The sequence below is a fragment of the Oncorhynchus clarkii genome, chromosome 4 (assembly GCF_045791955.1).
Source record: "Oncorhynchus clarkii lewisi isolate Uvic-CL-2024 chromosome 4, UVic_Ocla_1.0, whole genome shotgun sequence".
NCBI classification, from domain to species: Eukaryota; Metazoa; Chordata; class Actinopteri; order Salmoniformes; family Salmonidae; genus Oncorhynchus; species Oncorhynchus clarkii.
In genome coordinates this window covers 62,744,209-62,758,812 of record NC_092150.1, presented here as the reverse complement: position 1 = coordinate 62,758,812, position 14,604 = coordinate 62,744,209, and the positions used below count along the sequence as shown (strand labels likewise).

At 40.9% G+C, this 14,604-nt stretch overlaps 1 protein-coding gene and 1 pseudogene across 1 annotated transcript; both read left to right on the top strand.

The window, feature by feature from the left end:
* The first annotated feature begins 1,711 nt into the window (after positions 1 to 1,711).
* On the top strand, positions 1,712 to 2,212 carry LOC139408022 (trace amine-associated receptor 13c-like; annotated as a pseudogene).
* Positions 2,213 to 6,250: 4,038 nt separating this feature from the next.
* LOC139407074 (syntaxin-7-like) lies at positions 6,251 to 14,043 on the top strand. The gene is made up of 10 exons (XM_071150413.1): positions 6,251 to 6,351; positions 8,792 to 8,905; positions 9,161 to 9,230; positions 9,353 to 9,443; positions 10,905 to 11,042; positions 11,127 to 11,176; positions 12,710 to 12,812; positions 13,081 to 13,153; positions 13,531 to 13,613; positions 13,734 to 14,043. The coding sequence occupies exons 2-10, from the start codon at positions 8,821 to 8,823 to the stop codon at positions 13,827 to 13,829; spliced, it is 789 nt and encodes a 262-aa protein (XP_071006514.1). The 5' UTR covers positions 6,251 to 6,351; positions 8,792 to 8,820; the 3' UTR covers positions 13,830 to 14,043.
* Positions 14,044 to 14,604: the final 561 nt, after the last annotated feature.

Genomic DNA, 14,604 nt, shown 5'->3' with positions numbered 1-14,604 from the left:
CTTCAAAAAAACTGCAGAAAAAAGATCCGGTAAACCCCGAAGCACACAGACATCTCCCTCTCACACCCGCGCAGCTGCCAAACTGAGCAGAGACCACTGCTTAAGCAGAAAGCGCACTGAGCAGAGAGTGCCGATGCACTTGGCCAAATCAATTGTAGTAATTATTGAAACAATTATACATTTACACTGACACATTGCGACCCACTTTGGGTCACGACCCATACTTTAAGAAAGGCTGGCCTTAAGCAATCATGGTTTTAAACCTGTTCAAGTAACACATTACAGGTGGCAGTATGCACCCTTTCAGTTTGTTTACCAACTCATAGAAGAGTAGAAAAAGAAAATGGACTACTTCAAAATGGAGATGCCATAATGGAGAAAAAATGGAGATGTCCATGCTCTCACAGATGCCATAATGGGACAGATACAATGGTATGTCCTCTAACTGAGGTGCTGACCTGTTGCACCCTCGACATCCACTGTGATTATTATTATTTGACCCTGCTGGTCATCTATGAACATTTGAACATCTTGGCCATGTTCTGTTATAATCTCCACCCGGCACAGCCAGAAGAGGACTGGCCACCCCTCATAGCCTGTTTCCTCTCTAGGTTTCTTCCTAGGTTCTGGCCTTTCTACAGAGTTTTTCCTAGCCACCGTGCTTCTACACCTGCATTGCATTGTACAGCACTTTGAGATATCAGCTGAGGCTTTATAAATAAATGTGATTTTGATTTGATTGAACTATCTCCATGGGAGATCCCCTAAGCTCTGAACAAAACCTATTATTTGGCAGGGAATATTATTTGTAGATCAGTGATTCCACATCTCACTTTGCTCAAGCGGATCCTCCCCAATGCTTGGAAGTTGTAGCAAAAAAAGGTCAATTAGGGGCAGGTAGAGTCAATGAACCCAACCATGGAAGTGTATTGTAGCAAGTTCAGGGGTAACCCTGACCAGGACTCAAACCTGGTTCCAGCGACTGTCAAGCCAAAACCATTACCATTCTTCTACATTAATATGGATGCTACCATGATTGCGGATAAAGTGTGCATGGTGAATGAATCGTGAATAACAAAGTGAGAAAGTTAAAATATCATACCCCTGCAAAAGAATGCTAACCACCCCTCTTATTGTTATGGTGAGAGGTTAGCATGTCTTGGGGGTATCATATTTCTGCATCTAAACTTCTCAAATTGAATAGCCTTAAATTAAAGCTGACAGTCTGCACTTTAACCTCATAGTCATTTTATCATGTCAAATCCTCCCCTAGATACAGCTACCCCTACCAAACACACACGCACAACCAAACATTGATTGATTGATTGGACTTCTGTAAATGAAAGAACATTTCCTAGAATCTTTTACCTCCACTAACACTAGTGCACAACGCTGGAAATACTGGTAAAAGCAAAGTGCCTCAAAAAGTGTTTAAAAGGCATGCTCATGACATCATCATACTATCTATCGTAGCGTTAATTGAATTGAATTAATTTAATTTACAAATGTACCATACAGATGTCAATCACGTAACCTATAACTGGTTGTCAGCCTGTAAGGGGGTGTGACCAAAATACCCCCCAGTCTATAAACACTATCGTTCTTTTAAGAAGATCGTGCGTGATTCAGCACCACTCTCACACCTGCACCTGTGACCTCAGTAGCAAGTGATCATCTCTAACTTAAATGCCTTTTTGTTTTGCTTTAGGAAATGGATATCTCATCTCATCAAAAATTGTATTCAATGCTGTTCTGTTCCCCAGAATCTAATGCCTTCTGCACCTGTGAACTCTTCAGTGAAGGAGCTTATTTTGTATGCTGTCACCATCCTTGGGAATGGTGTGGTTATTATCTCCATTGCTCACATTAAACAGCTACACAGGCCAACTAACATGCTCATAATGTCTCTGGCACTTGCAGACCTGCTGCTTTGAGAGACTGTGATGACTTTTAGTACATTAAGAGCTGTTGAGGGCTGATGGTACTTGCTTTTCGTTTGCTGCATTCTAGTTTTGATAGGTACTTCAAGTCTGTTTCAATTTTTCACCTGGTGTTTATAGCCAAAGAACGATATGAGGCTTTGTGCAATACACTTTGCTATTCCACCAAGATTACTATACCAATTGCTCTGCTCATGGTTTTTGCCAGTTGAGCCGATACTGCATTGAACTCCTATGGCCTACTAGTGCCTTCGGAAAGTATTTTTTTTTAAATCTCATCAATCTACACACAATACCCCAACTTTTTGCTAATTTATTCAAAATTCAAAACTGAAATATCACATTTCCATAAGTATTCAGACCCTTTACTCAGTACTTTGTTGAAGCACCTTGGACAGGGATTACAGCTGCCAAAGGTCTTCTTGGGTATGACACTACAAGCTTGGCATACCTGTATTTGGGGAGTTTCTCCCATTCTTCTCTGCAGATCCTTTCAAGCTCTGTCAGGTTGGATCGGGAGCATCGCCGCACAGCTATTTTCAGGTCTCTCCAGAGAGGTTAGATTGGGTTGAAGTCAGGGCTGGCTGGGCCACTAAAGGGCATTCAGAGACTTGTCCTGAAGCCACTCCTGTGTCGCCCCAGTCTAAAGTCCTGAGCACTCTGGAGCAGGTTTTCGTTAATAAGCTCTCTGTACTATGCTCCGTTCATCTTTGCCTCGATCCTGACTAATCTCCCAGTCCCTGCCGCCGAAAAACATCCACACAACATGTGGAAAAAGTCAAGAGGTCTGAATACTCTCCGAATGTACTGTAGGTATCTGGGCATGTTTTCAATACAGATTCCTTTAGTTGTACTGTTTTCCATATAAGGCATCCAGACATTAGGAAAGTTGTCCAGTATACACTTAATCTTGTATTAAATCAAATCTAGTGATGCATAACTTGACATTGTGGGATAATAACCAACCTTCCAATTAATGGCAATGCATTTCTTGGCCACTATAAATGCTTGGTTACAGTTTCTTCAGATAACAGTCTCCAGTATCAACATTTCCATACATGTTTTGTGTCGTCGGGAAAAGCCTCTATCAACCCTTGATACAGTTTGGAAATCAACTTGAGGTTTGTCTTAAAATAGCATCTGGCTTATCCAGTGTGTTCTGCACAGAGAGAAGAAAGTGTTGTATCTGCAAAAATTCCTCTCGGCTCAATCACAGACTGGCCTTCCCAGGCTGCCTGACCCTAATGAGACCCCTGTCACCATCTGATCCTCCTAAAATGAGGCATGACAAAGAATTACCTTGGTGTACATTTATACAATGTATTATCCGAGAATAGAATCAACGGTTCAATAATTGAAATTATAATTATTCCCAGATCTCAGACTGTAGTTTTAAGTTTAAGCTGCTGTCCTGTAGCTACTGTAGGTCTACCCATCAATTTAAGATGGAACTTTGTATCATTCACTGATGTTGTTAATGTACTGGTCACCTGAGCTCTGTGGTCTGGTCTTCCCTGGCTGTCTGACTCTGCTGGGACCCCTGTCACCATCTGATCCTGCCTGGTACGATGACTGTGCACTAGAGGGCTGCATTCCCCCGCGATGCTTGCAAGATTTGCGGGTCCCGACAGAGATTATTGGTGCGCTGTCTGCATTTTTCATTCTGTGGCAGTCAGACAGATGACCTTGGGATAAAGATATTTTTGCTGTCCCACAAGTTATTTTGAAACTGTCATATTTCTGCTTTAAATGCGTTAGCCTACCTCTTGTATTAAAATCACATATTTTTCGCATTATTCACAAACTCGGAATTCGCTGCTTTAACTTCAGTATCCTACCTCTCTTAGTTCACATACTAAAGTTCAAGTGCCCCTAGTATGTGTGGTCTCATTGAAATAGAGTAGGCTGCCTACATGGGCGGAGAACCACGTGGCAGTTAAATTAAATATGAAATTATCATATATATATATATATATATTACCTTTATTTAACTAGGCAAGTCAGTTAAGAACAAATTCGAATTCTTATTTACATTGTGCGCTGCCCTATGGGACTCCCAATCACGGCCAGACGTGATACAGCCTGGATTCGAATTAGGGACTATAGTGACACCTCTTGCACTGAAATGCAGTGCCTTAGACCGCTGCACCACTCGGGAGCCCAAATATGATTAGACTGTAGTTTCCTACATTTTCTGTAAATAAATATTGACGATGGAAAGAAGTGGAGGGCGCTCAACAAACAAAAAAGTCGAAGTGCAATCAAAGATTGTAATCATCATTGAAAAGGCCCAACGTGCACATAGGTTCGGCTGCTATGGTGAGCGAGCATTGCGCTTTCTTATTTTCAATAAGTATTGATTACCCATTTATTTGTCTCTGCCTGCAAAGCGTCCTCCTAAAAAGGTAGGCTATATCCTAAAGTCCTGTGCAAAACATAGCAAGTGTCGCTGTCATCATTCCTGCTGCTTCCCGTTCAATAGCCATACCTGCAAGATCAGGTGCGCGTGTGCTCTCAATTAAATAAGAGTAGGCTATTGCCTATGAATGGGCGGAGAAGCATGGGGCAGTTATCTTTCCAAGGAAATGTACTTCCTAAATAGGGCTATGATTAGGCTATAGTTTACTACATTGCCTATAAATAAATATTGATATATTTCTTCATCTGAAAATCTTCCCAGCTCTAAAAGGTAGGCTGTAAAAATAGCTCAAGAGAAAGTGCAAGTCTCTCCAACTCTGCCCTCTTCTAACTACATCTATCATATTGGCTGATATAGCCCAGTAATACAGATAGCCTAATATACTGTAAGGGCCATGTGAGAATCTCTGGTAATTTAACTTTCTTTTCTTTTGCACATTTGATATTGCCTACAGGGAGCAAAATTGCTGTGATAATGGATGGCAAGTGAGGAGAGTCACATACACCTAAAATAACATTGCAGGACTGCAGTTGGGTTTGGGATCAGTCCTTGCCACTGGGTATGAAAAGCTGCAGGTGCAGGTGGGAGCAGTATGAAGAAATTGGTCCCACTCAAGCCTGTAACATCAGAGCTGTTTATTACTGTGTCAGTGTGAAAAGTAGGGAATTAGCTAGGGGAAAACAGACAAATCAATAACATTACATGCAATACTGACTAATAAAAACTCACATTGCACTGAACAAACATCAGAATCAATCACAGTTTACAACATTTTTAAATCCTCCTACCTAACTCAGTACTTCTGAGAAAATACAAAAGAGCCCTGCTAACTTCATCCAACCTCAATGACCCTACACTTCAAGCGTTCCCTCTCTTCAACATACTTACAACAATATAACAACACATGCTCCACCGTTTCATCGACCTTACACTCCAGACACAAACCATTAACATGCTCGCCAACCAGATGTAATGACGAGTTCAATGTGCAATATCCTAAGAGCAAATCGAGCAAACACCAACTCTTGCTTCCTAATCTGACCTTTGAATCTTGGTCCTTTCTTTGAAGGCCATATAAATGCTGGACCTTGGGCTCAGAGTCCCATCTCTTCTGCCACACATCTATCAAAATAGCTCTGATCTTATATTTGGCCTCCAGCCCACTCTGTGGTGTTCACATGGTCCTAAATACAGCAGATCCCTAAAGCACACCGTTGCCACTTTTTGTATCACATTGAGGGACATGACTCCAGTGAAAGTTTTGCCCCTGCTGTTTTATCATTGGTTCCAGAAATGTCTTCATCTCATTGTCACATGAAAAATATTTTATAAAAATTCATCCTATATAAATATATTTACTAGTACATGATAGGACATTGTAAAGCTGCATCACTATTATGTAAAACTATGTGTGAACAGTATGTACCTAATTTATTGCAAACAATTTTACAATGTTTCATGATGGCCATTTTTTAAGTTGGGGGGGGGGGGGGGGGGGGGGGGGGGGGGGGGGGGGCAGATGGCTGGCACAGGGAATTTACTCCCCAGAAAATTGCTTGTATTGGATTCATGTCAATAAATGTACTGTATGTGGTTCAGTGGTATTCTTTTTTTTTGTTGTATCTAAGCAATGACATTGTCTACTTTGAATAGTGTGTTCAACCATTTGAGAAACCTCTTCTGCACACATTCATTCTACTGCTGTCAACATTTGCCTGGCCTTTTCTGTCTAACAGTGTTTGACTTATAAATCGTTTAACTCTTTTATTGTAATTTTTATGTACCGTAGAATAATGTGTAAAAAAAAAAAAAAGTAATAGATTATTTATTTTTATCCAAAGATACATTTTATCTTCTTTGGTTTAATAGTTGACGTTGAACCCAAACGTTGCCGGTACCCTGTAAAGCAGAGCAGATCATGTGACTGAAAAGCATGACACACAGATAAGGAAGCAGAGTGCAAGCAGGGCAGACTGTCAAGACAGAACTAAGGTAAACGAAACATGGAAAACAAGTATTTAGTGTTGGCAGAAATTTGACAAAAACAATGTTTGGGCATGCAATAATTTGGAAATGTCGACAAGCGACAATTAAGCTAAAACTCATGCGACCTTAAAGGAATGCTATTGTTTATAGTCTGCTTTCACAAACAGTTGCCAGCATTTGTGCAACTGAAGAAACAATGTATCTTTAACGTTACACTGCAGTATTTCCTGATATAAATTCACATGGTACTTTACAATTCACGTCTATTGCGTTTGATGAAATGTATATATGATGACATAAGTCGCAAATAGAGACAGGTTATTACAGGTTATTCGGGCTTCTGTATTTCCGCATCTTTCAGGCCTCGTTCTTCAGGTTGAGAGCGTTACATGCCGACGAGACCGTGCACGCATGCGCAATCGCACGCATGTTGATTTTGTCCATCCACACCAGACGCGATCAAGACACGCAGGTTGACATCAAAACAAACTATATTCATTTGCAGACAGTCGAAACACATGAAACATGCTAGCTACCTAGCTAGCTTTCTGTTGCTAGCTAATTTGTCCTGGGATATAAACAATGGGTTGTTATTTTACCTGAAATGCACAAGCTCCTTTTTTTCCCCTGGATCTTTGAAGAATTTTGAGTCAGCCCAAAATCGTGTGCTCTCTACTCCAACAATTAATCCACAGATAAAAAGCATAGCCTAGTTAGTTTCTAGTAATCGCTTATTTTTCTGTGGACCTTATATGACGGTTGGCAACCAACTTTAAGGTGCATTACCACCACGAACTGGACTGGACCCAGCTAGCAATGAGTAATCGGCCCAGAAGCGGCCGGCCCTCTTCTGGGGTGCCGGAACTGATCGGCCCGGTGTCGGACTCGTCTACCCGAATTCAGCCGACTTTGCCTGCATCTTACCAGAATCCCCCCCAGAAGCGGCCTGACGTTTTATAAATACAAATTATACCCATCCACAAAAAAAAAAGCATTTTGTGTCAAAGAAACACCTGGTGACTGTGTCAGCGTGCGTGCGCCTGGCCTGCCACAGGAGTCGCTATAGCACGATAGGACAAGGACATTCCGACCGGCCAAACCCTCCCTTAACTCGAACGACGCTGGGCCAATTGTGCATCGCCTCCCGGGTTGCGGCCAGCACGGGTCTCGAACCAGCATCTGTAGCAATGCAGTTTGCACTGCGATGCAGTGTCGTAGACTGCTGCTCCACTCGGGAGGCTCCATCCACAAAGTTTATCATGCTTATCAATTGCCTTGCATAAAGTATCAAAATACTACACAGGACTCTTAAAGAATTTCATTTAAATGTTAATTGTATTTTTTGATCACAGAAACATTGAGAAAATATGAAAAAATTAATAATGAAATGTTAATTATATAAAGCAGCCGTGTAATCATCTGCCAGAGATTAGCCTCAATTGGCCTTAGCCCCAAGTAATACATTTGGGCCAGATAACTCACAACGGAATCGGCCCGAGCTCAATCCCCGCATCCTAGCCATAAGTAATTCTGCCGAAGGTGGCCCAGACTCGGGCCACATGATGTCGACCGAGTCTGACTCTCAGCCGAGTGCCCCTACTCTCAGCCGGAATCGGCCCAGATCCACTGTGCTAGCTGGGGAGTGTGGACCTCAGTTCATTTTATGTTCCTAAAAAATCAATGGGGAGATGGGAGAGGCGGGACTTGCAGCATATCAGGAGTTAAACATAGAAGCAAGTTACATTTTAGCGCCTGGCTATGCAGATGCTCGTTGACGCGAGCAGTTTGGATGAAATTATTGAATAACATGTATGTGTACATTTATTTTTCAACGCAATGCAGGCGGTGTGGTCAGCATATTAGCTTGTCCTGTAGGTGGCCTCCCACTGGGCAAAAACGTGTTGAATCATTGTTTCCACATCATTTATACCCAAACATCTGTGTGATGTTGAATCAACGGGGAAAACATTGAATTTGGAAAAGTCCTCAACATAAGGGCATTTTGTCTTTTCACCCAAACTTTTAATCTAAATCCAGTGACATGGTGACATTTTTTTGTTGCGTTCACTTTGAATTCATGTTAGTTGACAACTCAACCAAATGTAGGCTAAATCAAAATTTGACTTTGAGCTGACATCTATGCCTAGCCTCTTTGAAGGCCTATCTAATCTGAGTGGAAGGCTGATTCATGCAGAATGTACCCTGTGTACATTCATTTCTTACTTACTTACCGACAGCCTATTATTAGTATGTTCAATATTCATGAATACAATATGTAGGTTTATTCATTTTAAAACCATTTTATACAAGCAAATGGGATTTTTACCACTTAGGTGACGCGCTACAGTATGTCTAGGGGAATGAGTGTACATAATGCAGGTGGAATGAACTGAAGCTGTGTGAGTGACTGACCTACAACAATACTTGTAACATTTTATATTTCAAGGTCTTCGGGAGACTCCCAATGCGTCAACCATGGCCTACCAGTACGGAAAAGTGCAGGACCCAAATGTGCTTACTCAGACGATAATCTCCAACATCCAGAAGATAACACAACAAAGTAAGTGAGACATATGGACAAGCTGTGCACACATGTAAATAAGTACACAAGTTTTGTCATATCCTCTGAATTTAGTAGGCCTGTAGGCTACTATACTTCTCATATGAGGCCTGGGGATTGACTCAGAAGTATTAATATACCTTTTACATCATTTTTTTCATTTTGAATTAACTTTCAAATTGAATACTTTACCTATTGAATGAACACACGTATTGTTATTGTTTTGTCACAATATTTGTGCCCTGTTTCTGCCAGCATCTGAAATTCAGAGAATTGTGAATCAGTTGGGAACCCCACAAGACACAACTGAGCTCAGACAGCAACTGTGAGTTCTGTTCTAATCAGAAGAGGGCTCTTGCAGTGTGTAGCTTTTAAAGTTATTACATGCTGCTATGTGTATTTCTGTGGAATGTTATCTAAATGACGCTTTTGACTTTTCAAATGTAGCCAGCAGAAACAGCAAAATGTCAACCACCTTGCCAAAGAGACAGACCGATGTGTGAAGGAATTTGGCTCTTTGCCTGTCACAACTGAACAGGTAATCAACTTTTTTTTTTGTACGGTAGCTTCAACTTAATTTACAACAAGCAACAAAATGTATAGGAATTGTGTGCACTGCATGGAACGTGTAGTGTAATGCCCAATAGTAGACCGAATGTTACTCATACATTAATATGTGAACAGCACCTCAATGCTCATTGGTCACATGTTAGGTGGGCGGGCCTGTGCTGTCCAAGCTGGTCCCTGGATTACCTTTTCCTTGTGAGTCTCTTAACACAAAAAATTGCTATAGTGTCCTCTGTTCACCTTTTAAGAATGCATGTCATTAAACAGCACATGTCGCCATCTACAGGCAAGCATGTAAACCCTGCAATATAAAATAAATGTACATGCTGTTATTTAATCTTTTATTTTAGCCACCTGTGCATTCAATTTACCCTGCATACTTAAAGTTTTACTTATATGACACATTGGAGATAATACATTAGATAAGAATTTCTTCTCAAAATGCAATTATTTAAATAATGAACAGTTTTTCATTATATTGTGTAATGAACTATAACAGGAAACTAACTGTAAGGTGCCCCTTTGTATTTATAAATTCAGCTGGTGCGCTATTCTTAAGCACATTGGGCCTTTATTTCCTGTTTTTGTAGTTGTGGGGGTTCTTGTTCAAGGAAGGCCCAAGGCACACAGCATGACATTTTTTCCTGACAGCAGATATCCCACAATGTTGAAGAAACGTGTGCTTGTGTGTGGTAAAGAAAGAAATTAGTGCCTTCTTGTGAAGTTCATAAGGAATGGCTGGAACGCATGCAATGGCAGGAATAATTAAATTCTTACAAACATCCACAATTTCTGTTTTTCAATACGGTCTTAGATGTTTTTTTATTAAATCTTTATTTAACTAGGCAAGTCAGTTAAGAACACATTCTTATTTACAATGACGGCCTACACCGGCCAAAACCGGACGACACTGGGCCAATTGTGCGCCGCCCTATGGGACTCCCGGTTGTGATGCAGAGCAAACATCACATACTGTACAGTGTACATGATACTGTGTCATAGCACTCTTCAATTTCAACCGATTGACAACCTATTGTTAGGACTTCCGTCTCAGGCCACCACACCGTACTTTACATAAGATGTTAGTATTTCACTTCTGCTTATTAAAACATAAAACACAGCTCAGTGCCTCTAGCACTGAGTTGCAGTGCCTTAGACCGCTGAGCCACTCGGGAGCCCAAATTTAGACAATGGAAAGAAAATTATTGGTTTAATTGCAAATGCATTCTAGTTGTATTTCTTGCTAATAAAATTTATATAAATGTAATAAGCAGAAGTGAAATACTAGCATCTTATGTAAACTAGGGTGTGGTGGCCTGAGACAGAAATCCTAAGAATAGTTGTCTATCAGTTGAAATTGAAGAGTGCTATGACACAGTATCATGTACACTGTACAGTATGTGATGTTTGCTCATTTGTTTACCTCTTCTAGCGCCAGAGAAAGATCCAGAAAGATCGCCTTATCAACGACTTCTCCAATGCACTGGCCAATTTCCAAAAGGCACAGAGGCAGGCTGCTCAGAAAGAGAAGGAGTTTGTTGCCAGAGTCCGTGCCGAGTCCAGAGTGTCGGTTAGTAGTCAATGCTTTACACAAACAAATCAAATCGCACCTGAAATGCGAGTGCATCAGGCTCACTGTTCTGTCCCCCCTCAGGGTGGTTTTCCTGACGACAGCTTTGGAGGAAATGGAAACCCCTTTGAAAGGTCAGAGTTCAACATTTCAGTGGTCTAGTTCTTTTGAGTGCAATAGTGCACAGACATGCTGCACTAAACATACTGTGCAAGCTGTCTAAATACAACCCAATGTTTGTCCCCACATAAAACTGCATCCTGACTACAGAGGAGGAAATCGCTGTTGACACACTATTTTGTGGATTTACCCAGAGTTTGTAATCCTGATTCAATTATTGTTGCCTACAGTTGTGAAGGATGTAAACATCTTCTTTTCTCAACACCACAACAGTGGAGAGAATATTATTTGGTCTATTAGGATTTAGCTATATTTTTTAATGTCCTGTTTTGTGACTATATAGGGTCAACCTTTTGTTCTACTATGAATTTCTCCTCTGTACCCCCTAAAGTCGATTTGAAGCTCCGCTATGCTAGAGACTTACCATTTCTTGTAGAACCTGCAGCTTAATCCCCTCTTTCTGCCATTAACGTTGGCGCCTATACCATGACATGGGGCTTGTGAAAGCTGCCTTTTTCTACACATGAGAGGATCCGTACAAGAAAATCGTCATGAAATTGGCTGTAAAACCCGAACCATGTGAGCTGCAAACTAATGTCGCTTTCAAAACAACCGGTAACTCAGAAATCTGACTTCAGTGTGTTCAAGACAACTGGGAACTCTGGAAAAACTAGGTCTGACTGGGAATAATCTTTTGTAACGGTCATCGAACCTGGAATTCCAGTTCTCTCGAACGCCCCGCAATGTCACCACTATCGCAAAGGTAGACTCTCACGATCACGGCAGCGTTGGTTGTTTTGCTCTACGACATCCTATATGTTTTACGGCAGTTGTCTGAATTTTCTGTCGCGGACATCCTGACTTCGAAGAGGTCTTCTCACACAACTGACCATCCAGACTGAACCGTTAGATAGAAACTGATATGTCACCAATAAACGAAAGGGGAGACTCTCACGAACACAAAGGTTCTGTTCATCTGGTCTACGGGAGTCGTCTGAAGGTGGCTGTACAAATTGCAAGAAGTGAATAGGGGGTAAAATAAATTTTCTTATCTCTCTCAGATATAGGACAGACACTTCAAAACCTTGTTCCTTTATGGTTTATTTTTTATCTGTCTGTTTTTCCATTTCTGAATGTGTTATTCAATGCGTTGAGGCCAAATTCAATGTTTCATCAAATATTTTTTATATATATATATATATATATATATATTTTATATACTTACAGGGGTCCTAAAATTCCAAATCAAATGGTTAAATTTGACTTTTTATGACCATCTTAAAACAATTCCATATGTTAGCTTAGTAGATATTGTGATGTAAGGGCTTAGACCTACAGGGCTTTTAACCATCAAATGAATGTTCACATACAAATCCCACAGTTTACTATTCTCTGACTGCTAGTGGTCTGCTTGTTTATCGAACAATCTACTTTAGTGTTATCATGTCAGTCTTTTCAGGCCCATCTCTCTGGCCCAGCCTGACAGAGTGGGAGGTGAGTGTTTGCTTTGGGGTGGTTGACCGTGTTTCCCATGTCTGACTTTGCAGTGGGGGGCAGGCCCAGGTCCAGTCTCAGTCCCAGGAGGTGGCCATCACTGAGGAAGACCTGCAGCTCATCCAGGAGAGGGAGACTTCCATCAGACAGCTAGAGGTGACAGCACTCGCATATTGTTACTCATAAACCCGAACCATGTGAGCGGTCATCGAACTCGATTATGTGCAAGATTCAGGGTTGAATTAAGATTTTGTATGAGGTCTATTGTTCCTCCAAATGACATTGGTTGCCTTTCAATAAATGTATACAGTAAGTACACCTTATGCTATCCTGCAAATCACACTTACGTATTGGATTTCTATCCAGTTTATTTCATCTGTTATGTTGTCTGTGTATTCAATGCATGGTTTTACTTTTTTTTCAGTCTGATATTACAGATATAAATGAAATATTTAAGGACTTGGGAATGATGGTCCATGAGCAGGGTGATATGATCGGTAAGCATCCATGTAATCATTTACACCTCGACTTCTGAATACATCAGAAACTTCCAATTTCAAAACATTGACAACATACTGCATGTTTAGGAGCCTTTATGGAGAAGAGTCTAACGAGTGTTCTGGGAACAGAGGATGACAATCAGCTATGCCACACACACACACTGAAATATGTCACACAACACTCAGAGGATCAATTCAAGGTGTTAAAACTGACATCCTCTGAGAGTTGAATCATCGTCATAGTGTACAAGTCAAAAGTAACAGTGTTCTGAAGTAAACATCCAACTTTTCTGCAAAGTTAACAAAACATTAAACCTAAACTGTGAACTTCTGTGAGAGAATGACCCTTTCACTGAGTTTTCTTATACCCCTAGACAGTATAGAGGCCCATGTCGAAACTGCCGACCTTCATGTTCAGAATGCCACCCAGCAGTTAGCACAGGCTGCAGACTATCAGGTAGGTAACATGGAAATTATTCTTAAATAAATACATCATTATTCAATTAAATTAGTAAATAAATTGTTAACACTGCATCGAATCAACTTGCATATTAAGTGTTTCTTCTGACCCTTTCAGCGCAAATCTAGAAAGAAGATCTGCATTCTCATTGTCGTTCTGGTCGTACTTGCTGTTGTCGTTGGTTTAATCATCTGGGCATCAGTTAAAGGATGATGATGCTTTTCACACACACTTTGGTCCTGGCAGTTTCATGATTCTTTTGGACTAAGTTTGAGTTTCAAGGCCCATTGCTTGTAAAATGAAGACAAACGTGACAGCTGTTTTGTACTGTCACTTTACTATACTGAACAAAAATATAAATGCAAAATGTAAAGTTTTGGTCCAATGTTCCATGAGCTGAAATAAAAGATCACTGAATTTTTTTCCACATGCACAAAAAGCTTATTTCTCTCAAATTGTGTGCACAAATTTGTTTACATCCCTGTTAGTGAACATTTCTCCTTTGCCAAGATAATCCATCGCCTGACAGGTGTGGCATATCAAGAAGCTGATTAAACAGTGTGATCATTACACAGTGGCACAATGCCACAGATGTCCCACGTTTTGAGGGAGTGCGCAATTGGCACGTTGACTGCAGGAATGTCCACCAGAAAATGTAATGTCCATTTCTCTACCATAAGCTGCCTCTTAATTGTTTTAGAGAATTTGGCAGTACATCCAACCGGCCTCACAACCGCAGACCACGTGTAACCACACCAGCCCAGGGCCTCCACATCCAGTTTCTTCACCTGTGGGATTGTCTAAGACCAGCCACCTGGACTGGTAATGAAACTGAGGAGTATTTATGTCTGTAATAAAGCCCTTTTGTGGGGAAAAACTATTTTTGGTTGGCTGGGCCTGACTCCCAAGTGGGTTGGTCTATGCCCACCCATGGCTGCACTCCTACCCAGCCATGTGAAATCTGTAGATTAGGGCCTAATGAATTTAT